The 20,822-nt window shown below is 44.4% G+C and overlaps 1 protein-coding gene across 4 annotated transcripts; it reads left to right on the top strand.

The window, feature by feature from the left end:
• The first annotated feature begins 5,704 nt into the window (after positions 1 to 5,704).
• Positions 5,705 to 14,696, top strand: RSRP1 (arginine and serine rich protein 1). 4 transcript variants are annotated; one of them, XR_015308510.1, is made up of 6 exons: positions 5,705 to 6,006; positions 9,320 to 9,384; positions 10,080 to 10,679; positions 10,975 to 11,148; positions 11,242 to 13,056; positions 13,993 to 14,696. XR_015308510.1 is itself a non-coding variant. In XM_086957691.1 (6 exons), the coding sequence occupies exons 1-6, from the start codon at positions 5,912 to 5,914 to the stop codon at positions 14,140 to 14,142; spliced, it is 1,131 nt and encodes a 376-aa protein (XP_086813817.1). In that variant the 5' UTR covers positions 5,705 to 5,911; the 3' UTR covers positions 14,143 to 14,696. The 4 variants fall into 4 exon arrangements, 3 of the variants coding, with proteins under 3 accessions (XP_086813817.1, XP_086813818.1, XP_086813819.1); XM_086957691.1 differs by having other exon boundaries at positions 10,975 to 11,123; positions 12,985 to 13,056; XM_086957692.1 differs by having other exon boundaries at positions 10,083 to 10,679; positions 10,975 to 11,123; positions 12,985 to 13,056.
• The last annotated feature ends 6,126 nt before the right edge of the window (positions 14,697 to 20,822 follow it).

The following is a 20,822-nucleotide window of genomic DNA, read 5'->3' on the forward strand; positions in this document are numbered from 1 at the left end:
ACCAGGTTTAAACTCCAAACCGACCACAAGCCGTTGGTCAAAGTCCTGACGTCCTCAGGCCATGACACTGCTACCCCGTGCATTGCAAAAATGACGCTCAAGCTACTGGACTACACTTACGATGTCGAATACCTACCAGGAACCCAGAACAGGGTAGCCGACTACCTCAGTAGAGCTTCTGCCATGGAGGATGCTCCAGAAGTCGCACCGGACATGGAGGAGATGGTAGCAAGCATGGCCGACAACGAGATGACAATAAGCAGACAAGACTGGGCAGCAGCGTATGAGCAAGACTTGGAGAAGTTGGAGGTCAAACAACACCTCCCGTCAGGATGGCCAGACAAACGGAGGCTCACAGCGGAGATGCGGAAGTTCTATGAGATTCGGGAGGAACTGTCGTTGAGCAACTCAGGAGTCTTCCTGTACAGAGGTGAGAGAGTCATTCCACCTGAAACCCTTGTACCGACGTTATCAAACCAACTGCACGAAGGACACCTGGGCATCGTAAAGACAAAAGCCCGAGTGAAACAAATGTATTGGTGGCCTGGCATGGACGCCCAGATAGAAAGGCAGGTGAGAGAATGCGAACAATGCCAAGGAGCTGACAAGATACTTCGTCCCCTCAGGCCAGCGCTGGGGAAATTTGAGATACATGTAAGAGGGGGGTCCCCATAGGAAGGAGTTGTGTATTGTATATAACAAACACAGCAAATTGCACAAAAACATCAGGCAGAAATTGTGTAGACAAAATTCAAATTGGCATATATTATTTAATGACCAATGTTTTATGATTAGTATCTACAATCAAAACATCAAGTGGATTAGCGGCCCCGAAGGGGGGAGAAAGGAGAAAGGGAGGGGTAGTGCTCAAGGAAGTGTCGAGAGGTCATAACATAGTATAAGAGAGTAACAATACAAATTAGCAAAGGTTATCGAAAGATAATCTGAATACACACGTCCCAAATCAGGACTACAAATTCAAGAACAAATATGAACAAAGCAATTCCACGGTCACAACTAATTATTAGTAAATGCAAAAATGTGCCGGAAAGACAAAGTACAGAAGGAACTGTCGACGTTTCGACCCCTATCTATAGGCCGAATGGAGTCCTTTTACGGGGTCTTCATCAGGACATCAAAGTGGGGAAGAGGGGAGGGGCCATTCTGTATAAAAAAATGAATAAACACGTATTTGACAACAATCCATACGGAGGATGAAGAGCATCATCCTATCTAAAAATTAGATGCAAGACATTAAATCTGATTTACCATGGTTGTGTTCCCACAAAGAGGGGAGTTTTCGGTACATGTGCGGAGGATACCCGCTGAACGTCGAGGTAGGTATGGTTAATAAAACTCAACGCACCAGTAATCTGTAAAAAATGAAGAGATCTTACTTTGGTATCCTCAGTTGTGATAGGAAAGAGCATCACAGTTGGCCTGATTATGCGCTATATCGACGCACTTTATGACAGGACCTGAAGATTAATCTGATGGGAAATGATCTGGGCTACATGAAGAATCTTACTATTACTGAAATACTTATAGGTCGGGTGATTAAGGCTTTCCACAGCGCTGAAAGTCGGGTACTATGCTTGATAAACCCAGGGAATAGGGTCAATTGCAGGGTGATAAACATCACGTGTAAATGGTGGCAGTAAAATGAGTACTCACAAATAGAGGTGCTTAATTGGACCGTTCACAACTCAGGTGAGGCTATGCATAATATGGTTTCAAAAAGACAGTCAATTCGGAAGGTTGTTTGAACCTGGTAATAAGAGGGATATTGTTAGAAGGACAGGCATTCAGTTATAATCTTCGATCTCAGTAAAAGGAAAAGGAAAAGGTCTTACTTGCAAAAGTACATGGGTTTGCAAGTTCAAAACACGGCAGTTTGCAATACGGCGTCTGTCCGTAGAAACTGGAAATTATTTGTTCAGCGCAATACACCAGTTACTTGGTCTGCGGGAGAATACGGATGATTTATTAAAACGGAGGGACTTGGAGGTTACTTATAAGGGAGTGGTGTATTAGCATTGAAAATTACTTACTGCTCTGGCATCAATGATGCCTGCCACTTGAGTGTCAAACAAGAGCTTGGTTCGGTTAGGTGGGTCCGGTATTTTATCTAAAAAGAATTCAAAAAGGAGGTGCTGTAATGGCGGGACTCGTAGGTTACCAAAGTCGGCAAAGCAGTCAAAATTGACTTAAGGAGGCACTTACTTGCTAAACTACGGCAACGACCCTGCCTGCTGCTGAACACACGAGCGCCGACTCCGCAGTCTGAGCTACGCGGAGTTTGGGGCGGGGCCAGACTTCGTGCCGGCTCGGGAAATGGAAGAGTTACTACACTGAGTATTTTGGTGAAGTTAGATACGATGCTTTAGCAAAACTCTGGAGTTTTGGAAAACGAAGAAACACTTTGATGGACAAATAACAAATAGCAACATATGTGGTGGAATAGCAAAAATGCAGCGAAATAGTGCAGCTCTCATGCAAGAGGCTGAAGACTATTTACTCAATTGCTGCAACATATGTTAAATGGATAATGTGCTTAATTCCGCGCGACTCTTATTGCACGATGTCATAAAAGGTGACAATTTACATTGGTAAACGAGACCAGCAAGATTGAACATTCTGTCACTTTAAACCACATTCATTTTTTTAAAAAACCAACAAACAAGCGCATTGACACCTTTTGTGTAGTACAAAGGTTAAAAGGAACCAAGAGATGAAGCATTATATCACTTTACACCATGCACATATTGTAAATCAGGCTGTATTGGCACCCTTTGTATAGCCCAAGCTCATAAGATTCTGTAGCAAGAGGAGTGATAGGTTAGGCAAAAGACATCTCGACAAAGATTAATTTATATTAACCCAATGCTGCCAGTTGGGATAGGCTACTGTCTTGTTCATTCAGCCCATTATTGATGGAGTCCAGGAGGGTCATCCATTTCGATTCTCGAGTGTTAAGTACTGAGGGGAGGTTGCCCCCTCTTCTACCTAGGACTACTTTTTCGATGACAAACCAGCGTAAGTCTGAAACGATGTGTCCTGCTGCCCCCCAATGTTCCACAAGGGGCGCGCCTGCCACTTTACATCTCAATCTACTGGAATGCGAAGATATTCGGGCTTTGATTTTCTGCTGAGTTTGCCCTACGTATAGTTGGTTGCAGGGACACCGGATGATGTAGATTACTCCCATGGAGTTGCAATTCGTGAAATGTTTTAGGTTGTAAGTCCTGCCTCCGTGGATGAATGATTTTGTCTGGATAGTGGTGTCACATGCCGTGCATGCACCACACCTGTAGTGGCCAATAACCGGAGGCAAGTTCCAAAGAGTTGGTAAAGTCGGTTGGCTTGATGACTCTAAATAAGAGTGGACCACCATGTCCCTGATGTTTTTGGCTCGCTTGAACGAGTGTAGAGGTAAATCCTTTTGAGCAATCACGTCTGCAACCAACGGCCAGTTTTGGTTAATGATTTTCTTAACATCATTACTGCGTGTGGAGAAAGTTGTGACGCAGATTATTCGATCAGCCGTGGTTCGGGGCATCGTCTCTGAACTTAAGAGGACGTCTCGTGGATTGTACCAGGCTCGTTTTCTGGCTCGTCTCACCATCCGTGACGGGTAGCCACGAGAGATGAGGCGTTCACTCAAGACTTCAGACTCTCTCAGATAGTTGGCTCTTGTGGAACAGTTCCTCCTGATCCGGAGGAATTGTCCAACCGGAAATTTGAGAACCCCCAGAACCCGTGGGAAGACTTGGCCATTGATCTCTTAGGACCAGTGTTAGACAACCGAGGCATAAATAAATTCTTGTGTGTGGTCGTCGACAAATATTCAAAATGGCCGGAAGTTGATGTACAAGAGTCCATGGACACAGAAACAGTGCTGAAGTTCCTAACTGCCTTGTTCGTAAGGGAAGGAATACCAAAGACAATACTCAGTGATAATGGACCTCAGTTTCTCTCCGATAAATGGACCCGGTTCATGAAGAGGAATGGTATTAAAACAAAACACACTGCCATTTATCACCCCGCGTGTAACGGCCAAGTAGAACGGTTTAACCGTGTGCTCATGGGCTCAATACAAGCGGCAATCATGCAGGGGAAGGACTGGGAGACAGAAGTACAGAGTATGTTGTGGGCATACAGGATCACGCCCACTGGGGTGGGGTACAGCCCCTTCCAAATTTTGAGAGGCCGTCTCCCGTACACCCGGGATAACGTGGTGTGGAGAGAGAAGACTGTAACTAGCAAATGGTCCCCAGCAGTGGTGCAGCACAACCTTGAGAAGGCCAAGAGGGTATATGCTGCCCATTACGACAAGCGGCGTAACACTAAAGAAACCGCGCTGGTGGAGGGAGAATGGGTCAGAGTTAAACTTCCCACCCTGCAAAAGAAGGGAGAGAGCAAGTATAGCCGACCCCTACAAGTCAAGGAAGTACGGGGCAGAGCCGCCCTACTCAGCGATGGCAAGGAGTGGTCCCAAGACCGCATGGCGAAAGTAAACAGGATCGTACGATGGCCTAAGTCCGAGGAAGAGGAGATACGTATAGGAGGAGAAGAAGAGATGTTCACCAGTGGAGAGGATCCGAGAGAATCATCGGAAAACAGAGAAGAAGGAGAAGAAAGAGAGGCACAGACAGCAGAAGTTGCAGGAAGCCACTCCATACCAGCTACCGACGGCACGGAGGAAAATCCGAGAGACAATGAGAACTTTCCCGGAGGGGGCGATGGTGAGGAGAGCAACCTGGTAAGGCGTACCCGCTTGGGCAGAGCTGTCACCTTGCCCTCAAGATATAGAGACTTTGAGATGAATGGACATTAGATAAGGACTAGAGTAATACTTAAAGTTTTGGTGTCAAAGGGGGGAGATATGTGGTGTTGCGCTCTAGTCTACCAGCGTGTACGCGATGACGCGTCACGCTGTAGACGAGAGCGTAGGACGAGCGCATGCGCAGATGAGCGGAAACTGAAGAGCGCGAAGGCGTAACGGCAGTTGGCGACCGGAGCAGACACTAGTTAGACGCTCACGCGCTCTATGTGCATTTCACATGTGTTAATGCAGAATAAACCTATTTTCCTAACTACAGCTGACTCAGAGCATTGTGTGTAGGACATACATACATCATTACATTATCGAAGATGAAACTTGTTTACCAAGCGAAAGGCGGAAATAGCACATAGCTAAAATGGTAGCCAGCATTGCAAGATGTTAATTCCAGTACAGTCCTCTTTATTTTTGAGAAAAAGCTCATTATCCAATTAAAAAAAAAAAATTCAGGATGAGCGGGGTAACCTAATGGTCAGCTTTTAATATTGTATTTTAAAAGGGTATGCCGCATCATTTTGTGCTGTTAGAAACTTGATTTGCTGCTGTTAAAATATTAAAATGAAATAGAGAACGACGGTTTGTAGACTTCTTTTTAGAATTTGGCGTTGTAATTTTCGACTTGAAGACTAACTATCGAAACGAAGAACAGCACTGTATTCAGATGAGTATGGCCGCTCTGTTTTCCTTCTCATCACGGCTCGTTGCTGCGCTGTTGGGGCTAACACCTATTGGTCAATCGGTGGAGATCGACTCATAAGGAGATGTTTGGTGGATTGGTGAACTCACCAATGGGAGTTACGGAACTGAAAAAAATCCCGCCCTGTGCCTGACAGAAGAGCCTTCTAGAAGGTTATCCAGCTCATTCTTTTGTTGGCTAACGGTTGATGTGGTGTTACGTCGAGCACTTGAAGAGATTCGTGTCGTTTTCCTCCCACTCACGACATACCTTGTGTTTTACCAACACGCCATCCTTTCTAGGTGGCTCATTTCGTGGGTACTCTGTTTTTAATTCGTAAAATACCTATTTTGCACTTCGTTCCGCTCTGAAGTCCCTGCGCCTTGGCGGTGATGGAGGGAGCGGAGAGACTGCAGGAAAATACCTTCCAGCAGAACTGCGGGCAGCCAAGTACGAGCTCTTCGGTGGTTCCGGCCTTCGGAAACATGTATGTTATTTTGTATTTGATGACAGTTTTTTAACATTACATTATCGCCGTAGGATAGTGTTCGTGAGTGCTGTAAAGTTAAATGGCCGACCACGGTAACATTTGTGCGCATTTTAATTAAGTCGTTAGCAGCTATTTTAACCTACGGAGATTAAAGTGCCTAGAAACGAAATCACTCCCATCTATATAGCAGCGTTACATGGCTTTGAAATCCGCTCACTGACTACGCTTCAATTGTGACGCATTATAAAACTGCGTATTACAGTAGTGTCTAGTCTTAGGACCGGCGTGCTTACGCCATACCACTGCGTTTTTCAGTCGAGCAGGTGGGACAGCCGAGCAGGTGGGACCAGCGATGCGATATACTCGTGGTTTCTTTCACAAACTGGCTGCATGAGCCGCCGTCAAGGGACTCTTCCGCCATTTCAGTCTCCCTCTTTGTCTCGTTTCAGCGTAATGGCGGCTCTGCGCTGTTCGTGTAATGGCGGCAGGCGGGCGGGGTCGCTGTAATGGCGGATTAAGCAAGCCATGTAATGGCGGCGTATGTTACTTCGAACCTCTTGATTGCTTCGCAAGGACTTTAATAGTGCATATGTGCCGTAATTTGATACCACGGTTTCGAGCATGACCTATTAACTTGCTTTGAACGCATTATCTGTTTACTTGTGGTAAAAATAATTGAACCAGCTATAGGGGATGACCCGACTCCGGTGTAAGAGGAACGTTGCGGAAAGAAATTTAAAATTGACGACCCCCGCCCACAACTAAGATTTAAGTACCATTCGTTTAATCTTTGAAATCCCGAATGCACGTTATAAAACCATGGCGCTGTTCTGCTTGTAATTTTCCTCTAGTGTGTTCTTACCGAAAATCAATTTCAAAGAGTATTTGTGCAAAACGGCACTTGTGGCCAGTAAAATCCCGCCCAGACTAAACTCCTGGTCGCGATTTCCAACTACCTCCTCCTCAGATTAGTTGTCGGTAATTCTCGGTGGCCAGGCGAAGCCTTGTCAATGAAATATTGCTGCGGCGTGGAACCTGTCTTGCATGATGCTAGTCCAATATCTTTAGGTGAATAGAGCAGAGATCAATTTCTAGCCTGGTATTTATTTTCACAGGGGTGGGGATGAGTGGTAACACCCAGATACAGTAGTAAGCTGCTGGGAAAAAATACTCCCATCTTTGAGACTGGTCTTCTGCTGTCCAAGTACATGTTTTAACACGATGCATTTCGGTTAGCGTTTTATTGTGAATACGCATGTTATGCCGCACATGAATTGTGGTAATTCCACAACCGTGGTAAACGGAGTGGCAACTGAATAGCATTATTCCAGCAGTCCTGCCTTTCACCCTGCACTGCTGTTAAGTACGACAACCGCCTGGCTCATGGTCTGCATTAAGTGGGACAATAACTGACTTGGCTGGGCACTGCGTGGTTCTCCAAACAGTGACATGCTGCCATAACATGGCCCGCACAGACTGACGAGCGATAGGAGCAACTGAGGGCCTCATTTATGAGAAATGACGCATCGCTGCGTGGAAGTAGCGATGCGTCACTTATCAGTGCGCACTCCTTGCATCATATTTATAATGACGTGTCATGTTGCAAGGAGTTACAGATACGTCAGTATTTCTGACGAATCTGTGGGCGCAAAAGTGACGTATTGCTGGGGTGTCACAAAAGTGATTCCACTCCAGCAATGCGTACTTTCACATGGGTAAGTCCCATGTTGGTGCCTGCGTCAGTTTTACGCCTGACATGAAGCAGGCGTAAGATTTTGCTGCATTAGCGGACAAGAAATGGCGCAGTGAAATCTTATAGATTTCACTGCCATGACCCTTTCCTGCGCCATAACGCCCCCTGGCATACATTGTGTCAGATTTATGATGCGCCAGTTATTTTGCTCCGCCAACCATGGTGCGGTCGCCATGGGGCAAAAACGGCACAGATGCGTGACGCATCCGTGCCGTAAAGGTGGCATTGCTGTAGTTGCGTCGCAAGCGCGACGCAGCTCCAGCAAGGCTCGGGGGTGCCCCATCTTAACAATGCTGAGTCAAGACCTACGCCTACTTCAAGCAGGCGCAGGGTTTTGATGCATCATTGGCCTGCAAGTGACTGAGTGCGTCTGCCTAGATGCGTCACGTTGTAAATGGGTCGTAGGGATGTGCCACGTGTACGCCGCAGTTGCGTGCCGCAAACGTGGCGCATTCCCAACATAAATCTGCCCCCCAGTATCTGGTGCAGGTATAATGTGGCGCAGAGGTTTACGAAGTGAAGCATCTACCTAGATGCGTCACTTTGTAAATAAGGAGCATTTTTTAAGCCACTTGTGCGTCACAAAGTGGCGCTCCGGCGGCTTAAAGTGGCGCACAGCCTCATAAATGAGTCTCGGAGCGTATTAAGGTGGCGCGCATCAGCAGCCGACAAGAGAAATTGTTTCACTGTCACAGGCTCGCAGTCATGGTCTACTCGGGCACATGCATCAACCTATTAAGGAAGTGCAAAGGTGCGAATCGGTAAATTCAGCCGTTTGCGCTTCCTAAATACGTTTTTGGGATGCATGAAACAATTGTTCAAAATTCGCTTTTTTTTTTTTTTTTGCATTTCCTAAAAATGCGAATGCATTTAAGGAATCACATTTGTGCGATTCCTTAAATGCAATGCATCAATTTTTTTTTAAAAAATGCGAATTTTGAAATAGGATGTGCAAATTAACACGAGGTTGACCCTCGTGTTAATTTGCGAAATTCTTTTAAATAGCACAAAAATGCATTTTGGAAAGTGTCATGTTAGACACATGTCCTTAGGCCATGTGTGTGTGTGTGAAACGTGCACTTTAAAATACATTTCAGGGGTGCAGGGCTGCACCCTTGCAATGCATCAACAAATTGCGAATTCCAAAAAATAGAAATGCAAAACTGCATTGATTCCTAAGGGCCTCAAGGCTCATAGGAATCAATGTAATGCCATTCCTTAATTGCGATTCGCAATTAAGGAATCGCAAATTCCGAAAATTAAGAAATCCTAAAAAAAATTAGGATTTCTTGATGCATAGGATTTTCGCAATTTAGGAAATGCTAATTCCTACAATGATGCATGTGCCCGTTGGTGTGTTAAGCAAATGTCTGCTTCGTTAAGGTTTTTTTTGTTTTTTTTCTCCAATGAGCTCATTAGTGGTAGCCTTAGCTTTTCTTTGTTACAGGCTAATAAATTGAGTATTATCGTTGACTTGCTGCGTTATATGCTTGTTACTTTGTATTCTTGTTCGTTTATTTTGCCTACCATTATAACTCGGCTTTCCTTTCCACTTAGAAATCATGACGGGAGAACACTAGAAGTACAGCACAGCGAATCGTTGTACAGCATCTCTAGCCCTGGTAAGATGTTTTTTTTGTGTGGATCTTTAATCTGTTAAAAGCTGCTTGGCTAGATTTCACCAGGCCCGTTTACACTGAGGGCAGAGATGCGCTTAGGTTACTCGAGGGCATATTATCAAGAAACGGCGTTAACATAATGGGTTTGGTAATATGCCCTTAAATTCCCATAGAAGCCCAGGTAAACACCAGAACCTTGGCTTCTATGGGAATTCACAAGGGTATATTATCAAGCCCATTCTCGCCGCTAAGGCGGCAATAATTTTAACGCCGTTTCTTGATATGCCCTGTCCACATTCCTCAAATCTCCGGCTCTTAACAGTTGTCCTCTAGGTCCCGCAACTTCTTTAACACAAGTACTTACTTAGTATACCCAATTCTAGTTTTGACCGTTACCCCTTTATTACACTCTAAAAGTTATGTGAAATGCATCTAGGTTGGGCCAAAGCAGTTGGAGATAAACGGTTGAGGGAAAGCAGGCAAGCAACAGACTACTTGATAAAAGATGAATTATGCCGCAGATCATGCTTAACTAAAGTTGAATACTAGCGAACTACGAGGTAATAGGGGTTGGTGGGGCGAGCAGACATCGCGTAGGTACACATTTGAGTTAGCGAGATGAATATTTTTTAAATGTTGACATGTTACGATGGTGTATGTACAAACGGCTCTTCATGTGTTCTTCCTGAATTGTAAAGCAGGATGGTCTAAAGCAAAAGAGAACTTGAATATCAGCAACACGGAGCATGAGGTAAAGGCGAAGCAGAGAATCACTGAAATGCCCAACTGTCTTAATGACTTGAATCGAAGTAAGCCCAAGGAAAGGAGCTCGCGTTCAAGATCTAGAGGAAGTTCTTGTAGGTCCAGGTCTTCTAGCAGATCAAGTACGTCACGTTCTCGTTCACGCTCCTCACACTCACGCTCAAGAAGTGAAAGTCGCTCGTCTTCACGAGGCAGACACTACAGGAAAAGAAGGTACCATCGAAGTTCCCGATCCTCTTCTAGAAGTCGATCGAGGTCGGTTAGCCCACGATACAGAAGATACCACACGTCCAGATACCATAAAAGGTACTACCGGTCTCCTCCCAGATACAGACCACGCAGCCGATCTCGTTCTCGCGGAAGAACCCATTACAGAAGCTATCGCTCAAGAAGCAGAAGCCGATCGAGGTCTAGAGGAAGAAGGTACTACGGCTTTGTGCGCCGGGCACATCCAGCTACTTTCCGAAGCTGGCGAAGTCGATCACGAACAAGATCAAGATCTCGAAGCCACACCCCCCTCAGACTCACCGAAAAGGGTAAGCGTTGTGTGGATTCTGTTTATCCTACCTGTAGTGTTAGTCTTCTTTCTCAATGTTGAACTGAAAAGAAGCTCTCTGTTGTTTAGAGTAATGTTTCACATATCCCTTGTGATTGTCAGTAAGCGTAATTGAAGGACTTTATTGGTGTTTAGAAATGTTTTGTGTAACTGTCATCCCACGATTGTTAAATCTTGTAGGCAGTAATAGTTCGTAAAACGTGCATCCATGAGACTGGATGGCAGGCAGCCTTGTTTAAGACCGTACTCAAAGAATAATTTTATGCCCACTCCAGATAGACGGGAGCTGTTGGAGATTGCTAAAGCAAATGCGGCAAAGGCCCTCGGGAAAAACGTGGACTTGCCCCCGAGTCTGAAGACGGATCCATGGTTTAAAGAAGCCCAAAAAAGGAGCATCGAAGCAGACGTTGCAAAGTTTTCCACGGTAAGTATATATTTAGGCAGGGACAAATGTTTAGTTGAGGATACATGGGAACATGACTAAACTAGACGTGTCTTTGTTTATTTGTGTTGATCGAGCCAACTTAATACTTGGTATTTTTAAAGTGCTCACGCCTTGAGCTTAGCGTTAATTGGTAGAAGATTCCAGAATGAAAACATGCCTTGAATGTTACATTTAAACACCGTCTGTTTGGGACGTGTTTTCGAATTTGGGAAGTATGAATGTTTAAGCCTTTCACAAAATAGACTCTTATTGTCGCATAATTAACGTTCTTGTGAAAGCCTATACAGTATGCATGCTCACCCCATATAACTGAAAACTGTTTAAATGCCCTGATATTGTTGGTAACTGTTCTCTTTTGTACTGTTCCCTTAAGCTCGGGGCACGTTGCCCAACAAGGAATTCTGATGCTGCCTAACATCAAACACATGGGTCCGAATGAGATTGGGTTAATAAAAATGTGTCCGTGTTTACCTGCTCTTCACATTTTCTTTAATGTGTGTTGCTTTATACGTGGTAGTATCTGTGGGCAAACTATGCAGATTAGATGAGCACACTCAGACTAATAAATCGCTGAGTTGCGAAAGGGGCTCAGTTGAGTGGAAAAGTACAGGAAACGTTAAATATACCCCTCCCCTTTAAGCAAACCAGTTTCGAGCACCTACCAGATGTCTCAAATGAACCCTTGTTGCTAGTAAACAGTTCATGTCGTTTCAGGTCTGGTCTTAAACGCGGTGGCCTATCTGCCAACGAACTGTTAAACGGGGAAGAAGCAAAGCAGATAATCGTCTGCTTTTAGACGGAGGGTTAAATTGGAGTAGACTATCGGCCAGCTTTAACTAAATTCATAGACGTATTTGGGGATTGTGATGTACAATGTCCAATGGTTGTGGTCCTTTGCAGTCAGCTGATCGTTTGCTAGGTAGGTGATCAAAAACATAGCCCAACTTGAGTAGTTACCTGTAGGAGACACTTTCCTGGGTCAAGAATTGAACATTGAAGCAATCTGGAATTAAATACAAACTCATTTTGCTTGTGCTCCCCAGTATACATCATTGCCTTTTCACATTTGTCAGTTGGATTCTGTATTTCATTTTCAATTCCCTGGGCCTAACTAAAACAGTTTTTTGGGGGGGTGTTGGGTCGTGTTTGAGCAGTGCTTTGTGATTCCAAAAGTGTTAGTACGCAATACAGTTCACATGCTCTTTCTGTCTTTATAGAGATGAATGCTCTCCAGACCTTGATGAAGATAAAGTTGGTAATACATCAATAGGTGATCGGTCTAAAATGTGGCATTGAGATTTAAAAACTAGTGATTCTGATCGGTCATTGTGTTAAAAGCATTTTTGCACGCTTCCTACTCTTATGCAGTAAGATTTCAGGGATATCTGAGAAAGTTGGCGTCTGTAGTACAGGTGTCATCCCTCACAATGTATTAACTATATTCCAGATTTTGAGAGTGTGCTGAAGAAGAGGCCTTCGTCGCTAGCAGATAAGTTCATTGATTGTTGAAAATCTCTAGGGCGGACCTGCATACTAGCTGCCTGAACTTGATAGCTTTCAGAATTTGTGGATTTTCGTAATCCATAATGTAGCAAATGTAAACTCAGTGATTTAATTTGGTGATCTGGATCAAATAAGCTAGATATTTTCAAATCTTAAAATTGGCACAAACACTTCCTCTCTGGCAAGTTGTGCTTTTGAGAATATGTAGCTCTAACCGTTGTTTTTGTGACTTCTTTCTCACAATAAAAAGAAACATGCTACATTGTTTGTCAATGTGTAGTAAATCGATGTTAAAATTTGATTGAAACTCTTTAATTGTGGCATCCTTTCCATACAGCAATCAAGTGACCTATCTGAAGTTCCCCATGAAGTGCCACCTAGACAAGGGGCCAGCCTGTTTAATACTAATGTAAGTGTTTCTCGAGCTATCTTAACCTCGTGCATTAAACTGCGCCCTTTTTTTATTTAAATATTAGTATTCTGTTTGTCGCACAGAGTACCTCGTTGCCTCAATTTTAATTGCCAGCGAAGAGGAACTTAGCCTCTCACCGTTCCTGCTAAATCAGGCACTAACTTCGGCATGTTAAATACAAATGGGCCACGAATTACCTCTCCCCACGCACATGTTCCAGTTTCTCCTATGGGTGGAAAGGTCTCGACCAGTCCATGGCAGTGGTATTTTGTACACTGACCAATTAACATCGATTATGCTTTTGGAACACTATGCTCGAATGGAGGGGATTTACAAATATTCTGCTTAAGTTGGATTACAACTCGTTAAGGTGTCAAAAGAGAATTTCTTAGGATTAAAAGTTACACATTTTATAACCTACCCAGGTTGACTCGGGACTACTCTTTTTCTCTCTACTTAACTGGATCTACGCCCCTACAATTTTTGAGAATCAAACAAGCTGGTTGAATTGTGCAGAAGGTGTTGTATTGGGCTAATACTGGACCTGTGATCAAATCCACTCCAGTCCCTAAAAAAAGTTTGGATGGAATCTAAACTAGTCACTTTGACCAAAGTTGTGTTTTATTTAACTGTATGCCATGTGGCAGCTACTCCTTTTTCCGACTAAGGCGCTTACGTTCTCAAACTGGCAATTAAGAAGTTACTGAATTAAAGCAGCAGGACTGGTTGACCTAAAATGTAATTTCTAAAGTTAAAACGTTTTGCATCTAGTGTTAATGGTACTTAGTGAAAATGTATTGTAAAACGAGCACAGTCCTAGTCAAATGTGGCGCACGTAGCTGGGATACAAGTAAGAACAGTACTAATAACGCTAGGTAAAATTAGCTGAGATACGAATATTAAATGGAAATTTACTCTTTTTTTTATGTGTAGAACTCTGCTGCCAATCCAGTAATAGAAAAACAGTCCAGTTCCACACCAAAAGATGAAAAAAGAAATTCGTTTGGACAGTGGATTCCCATTCAAAAGGAGCCAGAAAATTACTTGGGTTTGTCGGCGAACACTTACATGCCAATAAGATGATTTTTTATTTTCAACACATAGACCCATACTTAAACTGGTGATGGAAGAGTATCTTAGCTCCATTTTCGATCTGGTCCTCAAATACTGGTCTCTCCCCTCCTAGTGCACCAAGAACATTTTTTAAGTAGCTGTATGCAAGATAATGATTGCATACGTGTTAAAAAAAAAAGCAACAATATGAAGGTTAGTTGACTGTTTACTTTTGCATACTGGTGCACTTTTTGTTACTTTTGCATACTGGTGCACTTTTTGTATTTATGTAAATATTTAGTTTAATATTTTTCAGTTACTCCATTAAAACATATTGGGAGTTTTCTGTCCCAGGAGAGGATTAATTTTTGGAGGCCTACCTCAAGTTGGGTGCTTTCAAACTGATATTTATGATGTAAATTGTGTAAATATAAATAGTTGCAGTTATGCAACTGAAGTTGGACATTTTTGAATGCCATGGTAATCTCATAAAACAATATATTTTTATTGTTGGCTCATTATTTGTATTTTTTGTGGATGTATTTTCTATGTGAATAAATATGGCAATAAGCTGTTATGGTAAATTATTTCTTTGAAGTGGGTTATTCTTTTCGAGATTGATTTTTCCAAAGTTCTGTTATCAAGGTTTTTAATTGTAGATAGTATAAGTGAATTCACTCAATGTTTATCTTGGATTAAATCTTTATAATGTGCATAGTCCTTCTGGGATGGAACCTTGTATCTGTGTAAATGCCTAAACTACATTTGAACAAGTACGTGATTTCCTCCCACTTTTAAATTTTTTTTTTTTACGTTTTTATGAAGAAGTTTTTAGAGGACTTCCTTTAAATGCTTTTGTATCCCTTGCGAAATACAAGCGCCAAATAACGGCGCAGCACTGCTAAACTGACCATTTGTATTCTCTTTTCTTGGAGTATAACCCATTCGGACAGACCACTCACCAAGCTGCTGTATTTGTGGCTGTAACATATCACATCTAGTCTCACCGGAGGCATGTTCTTCAAATACTGCTTGCAGTGTCTGTACTAAAAGATGTAAGGGGCATTGATGCAGTGCAGACTCCCATGACCAGTTGCTTGCATTCCCTTTTCCTTGCACACATCATTTCTACAGTAGGGTAGTATGGATCCGTTTGTGTAGCCATCTAATGTTTGAGTCTGGCGAGGGCTGCTACCCTGGCGGCAAACACTGTGCTGAGGAAGTAAGGAACCTGGTAAAAAATACTTATAAATTCCTCCCCCCAAATAGATTACCTTGAGGTTTGCTACTTTTGCTTTCTGCAGCGCACGCATCACCTTCACCTGCCTGCCTGTCTATTGTTTCATGCCATCATTAAAGGGACAACTAGAGCAAATCCACCCACGCTGCCAATCCACTGCAGGTCTTATCAACTGACCTGAGCAGTGGGCTACCAAGGCCAGGGTACACGGAGCCATCTGCAGCTGCTGTTAACGAGGGGGAGTGGTAAACTTAATGTGGCCACCCAGTGTCCCTCAGAACCTGTGTTTGAAGTAGAAAAATGGTTCTTGGGGTTTCCAATTGTTTAGAGCAAATAGCTACAGCTTACTTATAACACATCAATGATTTGCGAGGGAAGAAACTATAACACCAAAATTAGAGTTCAATAGTCTAGTCAGAAACTATCAATTATGGCTGTCATTTTATCGTATGTCCTTGTTGTTTTAGCACATGCTTCAGGATCCAATGACCAATCAGATGGTGATCGTGAGCGTTGTGTAGACCTAGGCAGTACATTGACGTTTCGACCCTGTAAGTTGTACAAAAGTCAAAGGCGGGTCTTCAGAAAAGGAGGGGGAATGGGCAGCCTATGGGTTAATTTAAGAGCAGTATCAGGTCTGTTATAAAACAGAATTGTAGAATCACTGTTTGGCTTTCAAAGATCAAGCTTACCAAAACGCAAATTCTTTAATATCTGCAAGTATCAAATGCCTCCTAGTCTTATATGGGTTTAAGATTAAAACCCTCACATACCTCCACCAGCCGGTTGGAGCCTACGAGAAAGTGACAATAAACCAAATCAGTAACTGACCGTGTTCCTGTTGCTTATAATGCAACAGGAGTCTGTTCTGACTGACGCACCTCAAAATTATTCTGTAAATGACTTCCACCCGTCAGTTGCAGTCTTTAATTAAAGCCTGTCGAGTGATTTGCTAGAAAAAATAATGGATAGAAAGGTGCTTAAGTCACTAAAACTAAAGGAATAATCACTAAAAAGCACGAGGCACACTTCTCTGTGTTCCCTAGTGTACTCTTACCTTGATCTGGCGAACAAACACGTCCGTCAGTGGCTTTGATTGAACAATGGGGCCAGGGTTAGAGGGAGGCTATAAATAGTATACAAAGCGTGAGAATGAATTGCACGTATGGTGCAGCAGCTCTGTGACCTGTCAAACAAGCCTTTACAATGCAATGGTCTCGTCTTTGTTAAAGTTATGGCATTGCTCATTATTTTTAAAACCTAAATAAATGGCATTGTCATTTACAATGCCAATAGCTTAATCTCTCGCAAATGTGAGACCTATTGCATTTTCACCCACACACAGAGGGAGACATACACCCACACACATGCCCCCACAGCCAGCCATCCACCATACTGGGCCCTTTGCAATCCCATCCTTACCTGCCGTGCTCCACCCAGCTTTCAGCGCAGTGTCCACATGCGCTAAGAAGTGACTTCAGGACCAGGGCGTGCCAAGTGTGGATAGAATTATGGAAAACAAGCCTTGGCCAAGCCAAGGCGCGTGTTTAATGTACTATGGCATGGAATGTTAGCACACTGGAGCGAGAGACACAGGTGGGAATCAGCAGGTGCGAGTGAGAGTCAGCAAGCACAACCAACGAGGGGGGGGGCAAGATGGCAAGCACAACCAACGAGGGGGCTTGGGAGCAACACAAAAACCTAAGCGTTGAAATTCTCCCGTACCGTGAAGTGGGGTACTGGAGGATTTTTGTGGACGAGACTATTGATTTTGTCTTCCGTTAGCTCTAGTAACCCTGAGTTTAGGCTTAACCTCCTTGTAGGCCTGCTGAAGAATAATCCCTATGAGAATAGCAAAGATGTGCCTCCAGTTAGCACCATCGACACATAAGGACAGTTGTGCATAATGTGCCCCACACTGATTTTCTGAAGTGAAAGTCTTTTAAATTGCAAATCTGTTCTGAACCCTAGCAGGTCACAATATTATAGCAGCTCTGACTTCACCTTCCAGGTAACGCAGATTGTATAGGCCAATACCTGCTGCACTTCATTTACTGCAGATAGGGCAGGTTTAAAGACTATGCCCATTATCACTGGTGTAGTTGTGCCTTCTGTAGTGTGACTTATACATGACTATAGTGTGTACCACACAAAGGGTGTGGATGCTAAGAAGACAAAAACTCTGGCGGAATTTAAACAACTGCGCCAGCTTCTGCAAAAAGAGGAAGACTCCACTCTCGCGAGACTGGAAGAGATTCAGCAAAAAATCACCAGGACATAAAAAGCAAATACAATTAAACAACTTCAGAAAATTTCATCCCTCGATCTCACTGATCAGAGGTAGATTCGAAGTGTGCGCAACCGGCAGAGGAGCTGCTAAAGGACGTCAGGAGCACCCTGAGCGTGTGAAAATGAAACGTTTAAAGAACAAGAAACCAGATGGATTGGGGAAAGAGGCATGTGACTCACAGGATCGCAGACTGGGGAGGGGTGTCTGCAGCTGCACAGTAAGAAGAAGGGAAAATAAACGAACATGCGGAGAATGACGGATGGGCTATGGGCAGTTCTCCAACATGGTACACAGGGAAAGGTCTTGCCGATGTGCCCTGGTGGTTGAAGTGAACAGGGCATGACTCGCCAACCCATGCAGCTTTTTTCCACGGGTGGCTGTACCTGAGCAGTTGATCCCTTTGCTGCCCTGGCCTGCTATCTAGAGGCGAACCATGTGTCCACAACAACCGGTTCCCTCGGTGCCGAAGAGCGTGCAGCTAATGGAAGAAATGCGAACACCCAGGCGTGCTAGGCCTAGCCGCTACACTGCCTCTAGGTGCAGCGCTTAAATGCCACTAACCCCAGGACTTCTAGCTGTTCCTTCCAGTCTGGATCGGAAGGTCGAGTACACACAGCAAGAGAAGAAAGGTCGACTGTGTGCCTGTAATATGCCATGCGCAGGTACGGGGTGGGAGTGATGTCGGCATGGCGGGTACAACTCATCAGCCCAGCCAACGCTGCTTCCTGGAATTGTGCACTCAAGGCCCTTGACGAGTCTGACACAGGCTTTCATTTCCAATCCCGTGAAAGGCTCCCAGGCCAAAAGTTGAGTTTCAGGCACTATACCTCACCCTGGCATTCCTGCCGTTTTAATCAAAGGTGTTGTGGCATTTGTTATTGGATGCCAGGCTGATGGACACGCAGGACACGGCCAGCATCAGAAGCACCTAGGTGAGGCACAGCGGTGCCTCCGCCATGGCGGCCCGGATGTTGTGGCGAGGCTGTGGGCCTGGGGTCTCAAGCTGAGCACAGAGCGCCACTGCCTGTCTCCTCCTGCACAGGGTAGCCCTCCAGTATGCCCGGCCCACCAAACGTCCTGTGTCCAGGTCTGCCCTTAGCACCCAGTGCCTCTCAAGGGCATGTTGTGCCCGCAGCTGCAGATTTCCTGTCCCCGTCTGGGAGCCGAGGTTTGGGACGCAGAGTCGTGGCACCGCTTTGATACTGTCACAGTGAGCGAGTGCAAATGAGCAGAATTCCCAAACTCTTGTTTTTGCCGCTCTCTCCCTTCTGCCGCCCTAGGCGACCGCCTAGTCTGGCCTAATGGTGGAAACGGCCCATGCTTTGAAGTGGTAAAATAAAACCAGCCTCACAGAACACCCACGCAGGATCACATAATATGAGTGGCTTGCACAACATTAACCACACAGACCTGATCGGCGAGAACACGCACATGTGGAAGGCAGGCACCACCCAAGTCTGTCTCCGAGATAAAATGAACTTATGTTCCGCTGAAATGCAAAAAGGAGGAATCCTCAAGGAGAAGTGGACGCACTATCTAGTGAAGCCCCAAAAGTGAGAAAAAGACCAGTGGGGTTACTACAATGGAGTATCGAAAAAAAGCACATTATTTTCACATGTAAATAGATTTTTAATACGTTCAGAGCGCTTTACATAGCACCAATTACATTACACAAGGACACCCATTCATTTTGTGAGGCATGGGGATTTGCCCAGAATCACAGGAGGTTTTCGTGATATTCCTGAGACTCGAACTGTGTTCCCCAGGTCCGAGGTCGAGCATCCTAGCCGTTAGGCCAACTCCTCTCACCACTGAATGCAGGAGCAGGTTAACTGAGTCATGCCTTTCGTTGCAGAAGCAGCATGTACTATCTATGTTTGGGTGATGCTACAATGACCCATGCTTATCACATGTGGTGTACTTGTATGAAGAGAAAATAAACATAAGCACTTTCCCTCCCTCGATGCTTTATGCACCAGAAATGCTTTAATATCAACTGGAGGCAGGCGAGCGTGGGTGAAATAAAAGAACCAGCGTTTGTCGGACGATCTGCCCTTCCTGCATAAAGAGAAGACTGCGACCTGTGTAGTTTTGAGAAGAGGGAGGAACACTACAAGCTGCTCTACCAAGTCGCACTGATGAGAGAGTGCGTGCCCTGGGAGCAGGCGTGAGCACGAGCAGCGTTCCGAGTTGTGGGAGGCTGCTTTCCAGGAGGACAGCACCTGGCCACTGTGAGCGCGTAAAAGATGTTGAAGTTTACAGCAGAGCACATAAAAGATGTTGAAGTTTACAGCAGAGGAAAGAAGGAACGGAGAAAGAATGAAAGGTAGAAAATAGATGGAAGGAAAGAGCTGAGGGGAGACTACATGGAGAGAACGTGACGGGAAGAAAAAGAGATAGGCAGTAGTGAATGAGAAAGTGAAAGAAAAAGGGAGAAAATAAATATTTTAAAAGGAAACATTGGAGCTGAGGCAGGTGCAAGGGGAAATGGAGAGGAAGGAAAGGGAGATGTAAGGAAAAATGGAAAGACTGGATAATGGTGGAAAAGAACAAAGATGGAAGGAAATGGAGAGAAGAAAAAGAATGGTGTAAATGGAGACGACAATAAAGGGAACTTGGGAAAATGAAGAAACGGGCAAAGAAAAAATAAACTAAGAAAGTGGAAGGACGAGATGAAATGACGGAGAAGAGAGGAAGAAAAAAGAAACGAGATGGGTTACACAAGAAGATATAATGAGGGGATGAAAGTGAAGAGCGAGAAAGTAAAAATCAAGCGAGATAAGGATGAAGAGCAACAAGGACAGGAACCACGGGTGCGAACAGAAAAAAAGATATCGAGGGGGAAAAAAGTAAGAATAAAAAATAAACACTCGAAAGATAGATTGAAGAGCGGTGGGGTCATGTGGTGTTTAATTTTTAAGACGTGATCAGGGTGATGAGCTGAGAGGCAGCAGGGAGGATTAGGGAAGGCAGCTGGAGTAAACTAGGCAGGAGCAAGTATGTCAGATTAAGAAGCCATTGGAGGGACGAGAAAGGATCAGAAAAGGGGCAGATAAAGGAAATATTTGAGAGTCAGAGGGAAGCAGGATAGGGGCGCAAATATATTAGATTGATGGTGCGTGTGAGGGCAGATGGAGAGGCAGAGAAGGGCAGTTAGAGGAACAGATATGGGACAGTGTA

Source organism: Lissotriton vulgaris, chromosome 2_1, assembly GCF_964263255.1.
Source record: "Lissotriton vulgaris chromosome 2_1, aLisVul1.2, whole genome shotgun sequence".
NCBI lineage: Eukaryota > Metazoa > Chordata > Amphibia > Caudata > Salamandridae > Lissotriton > Lissotriton vulgaris.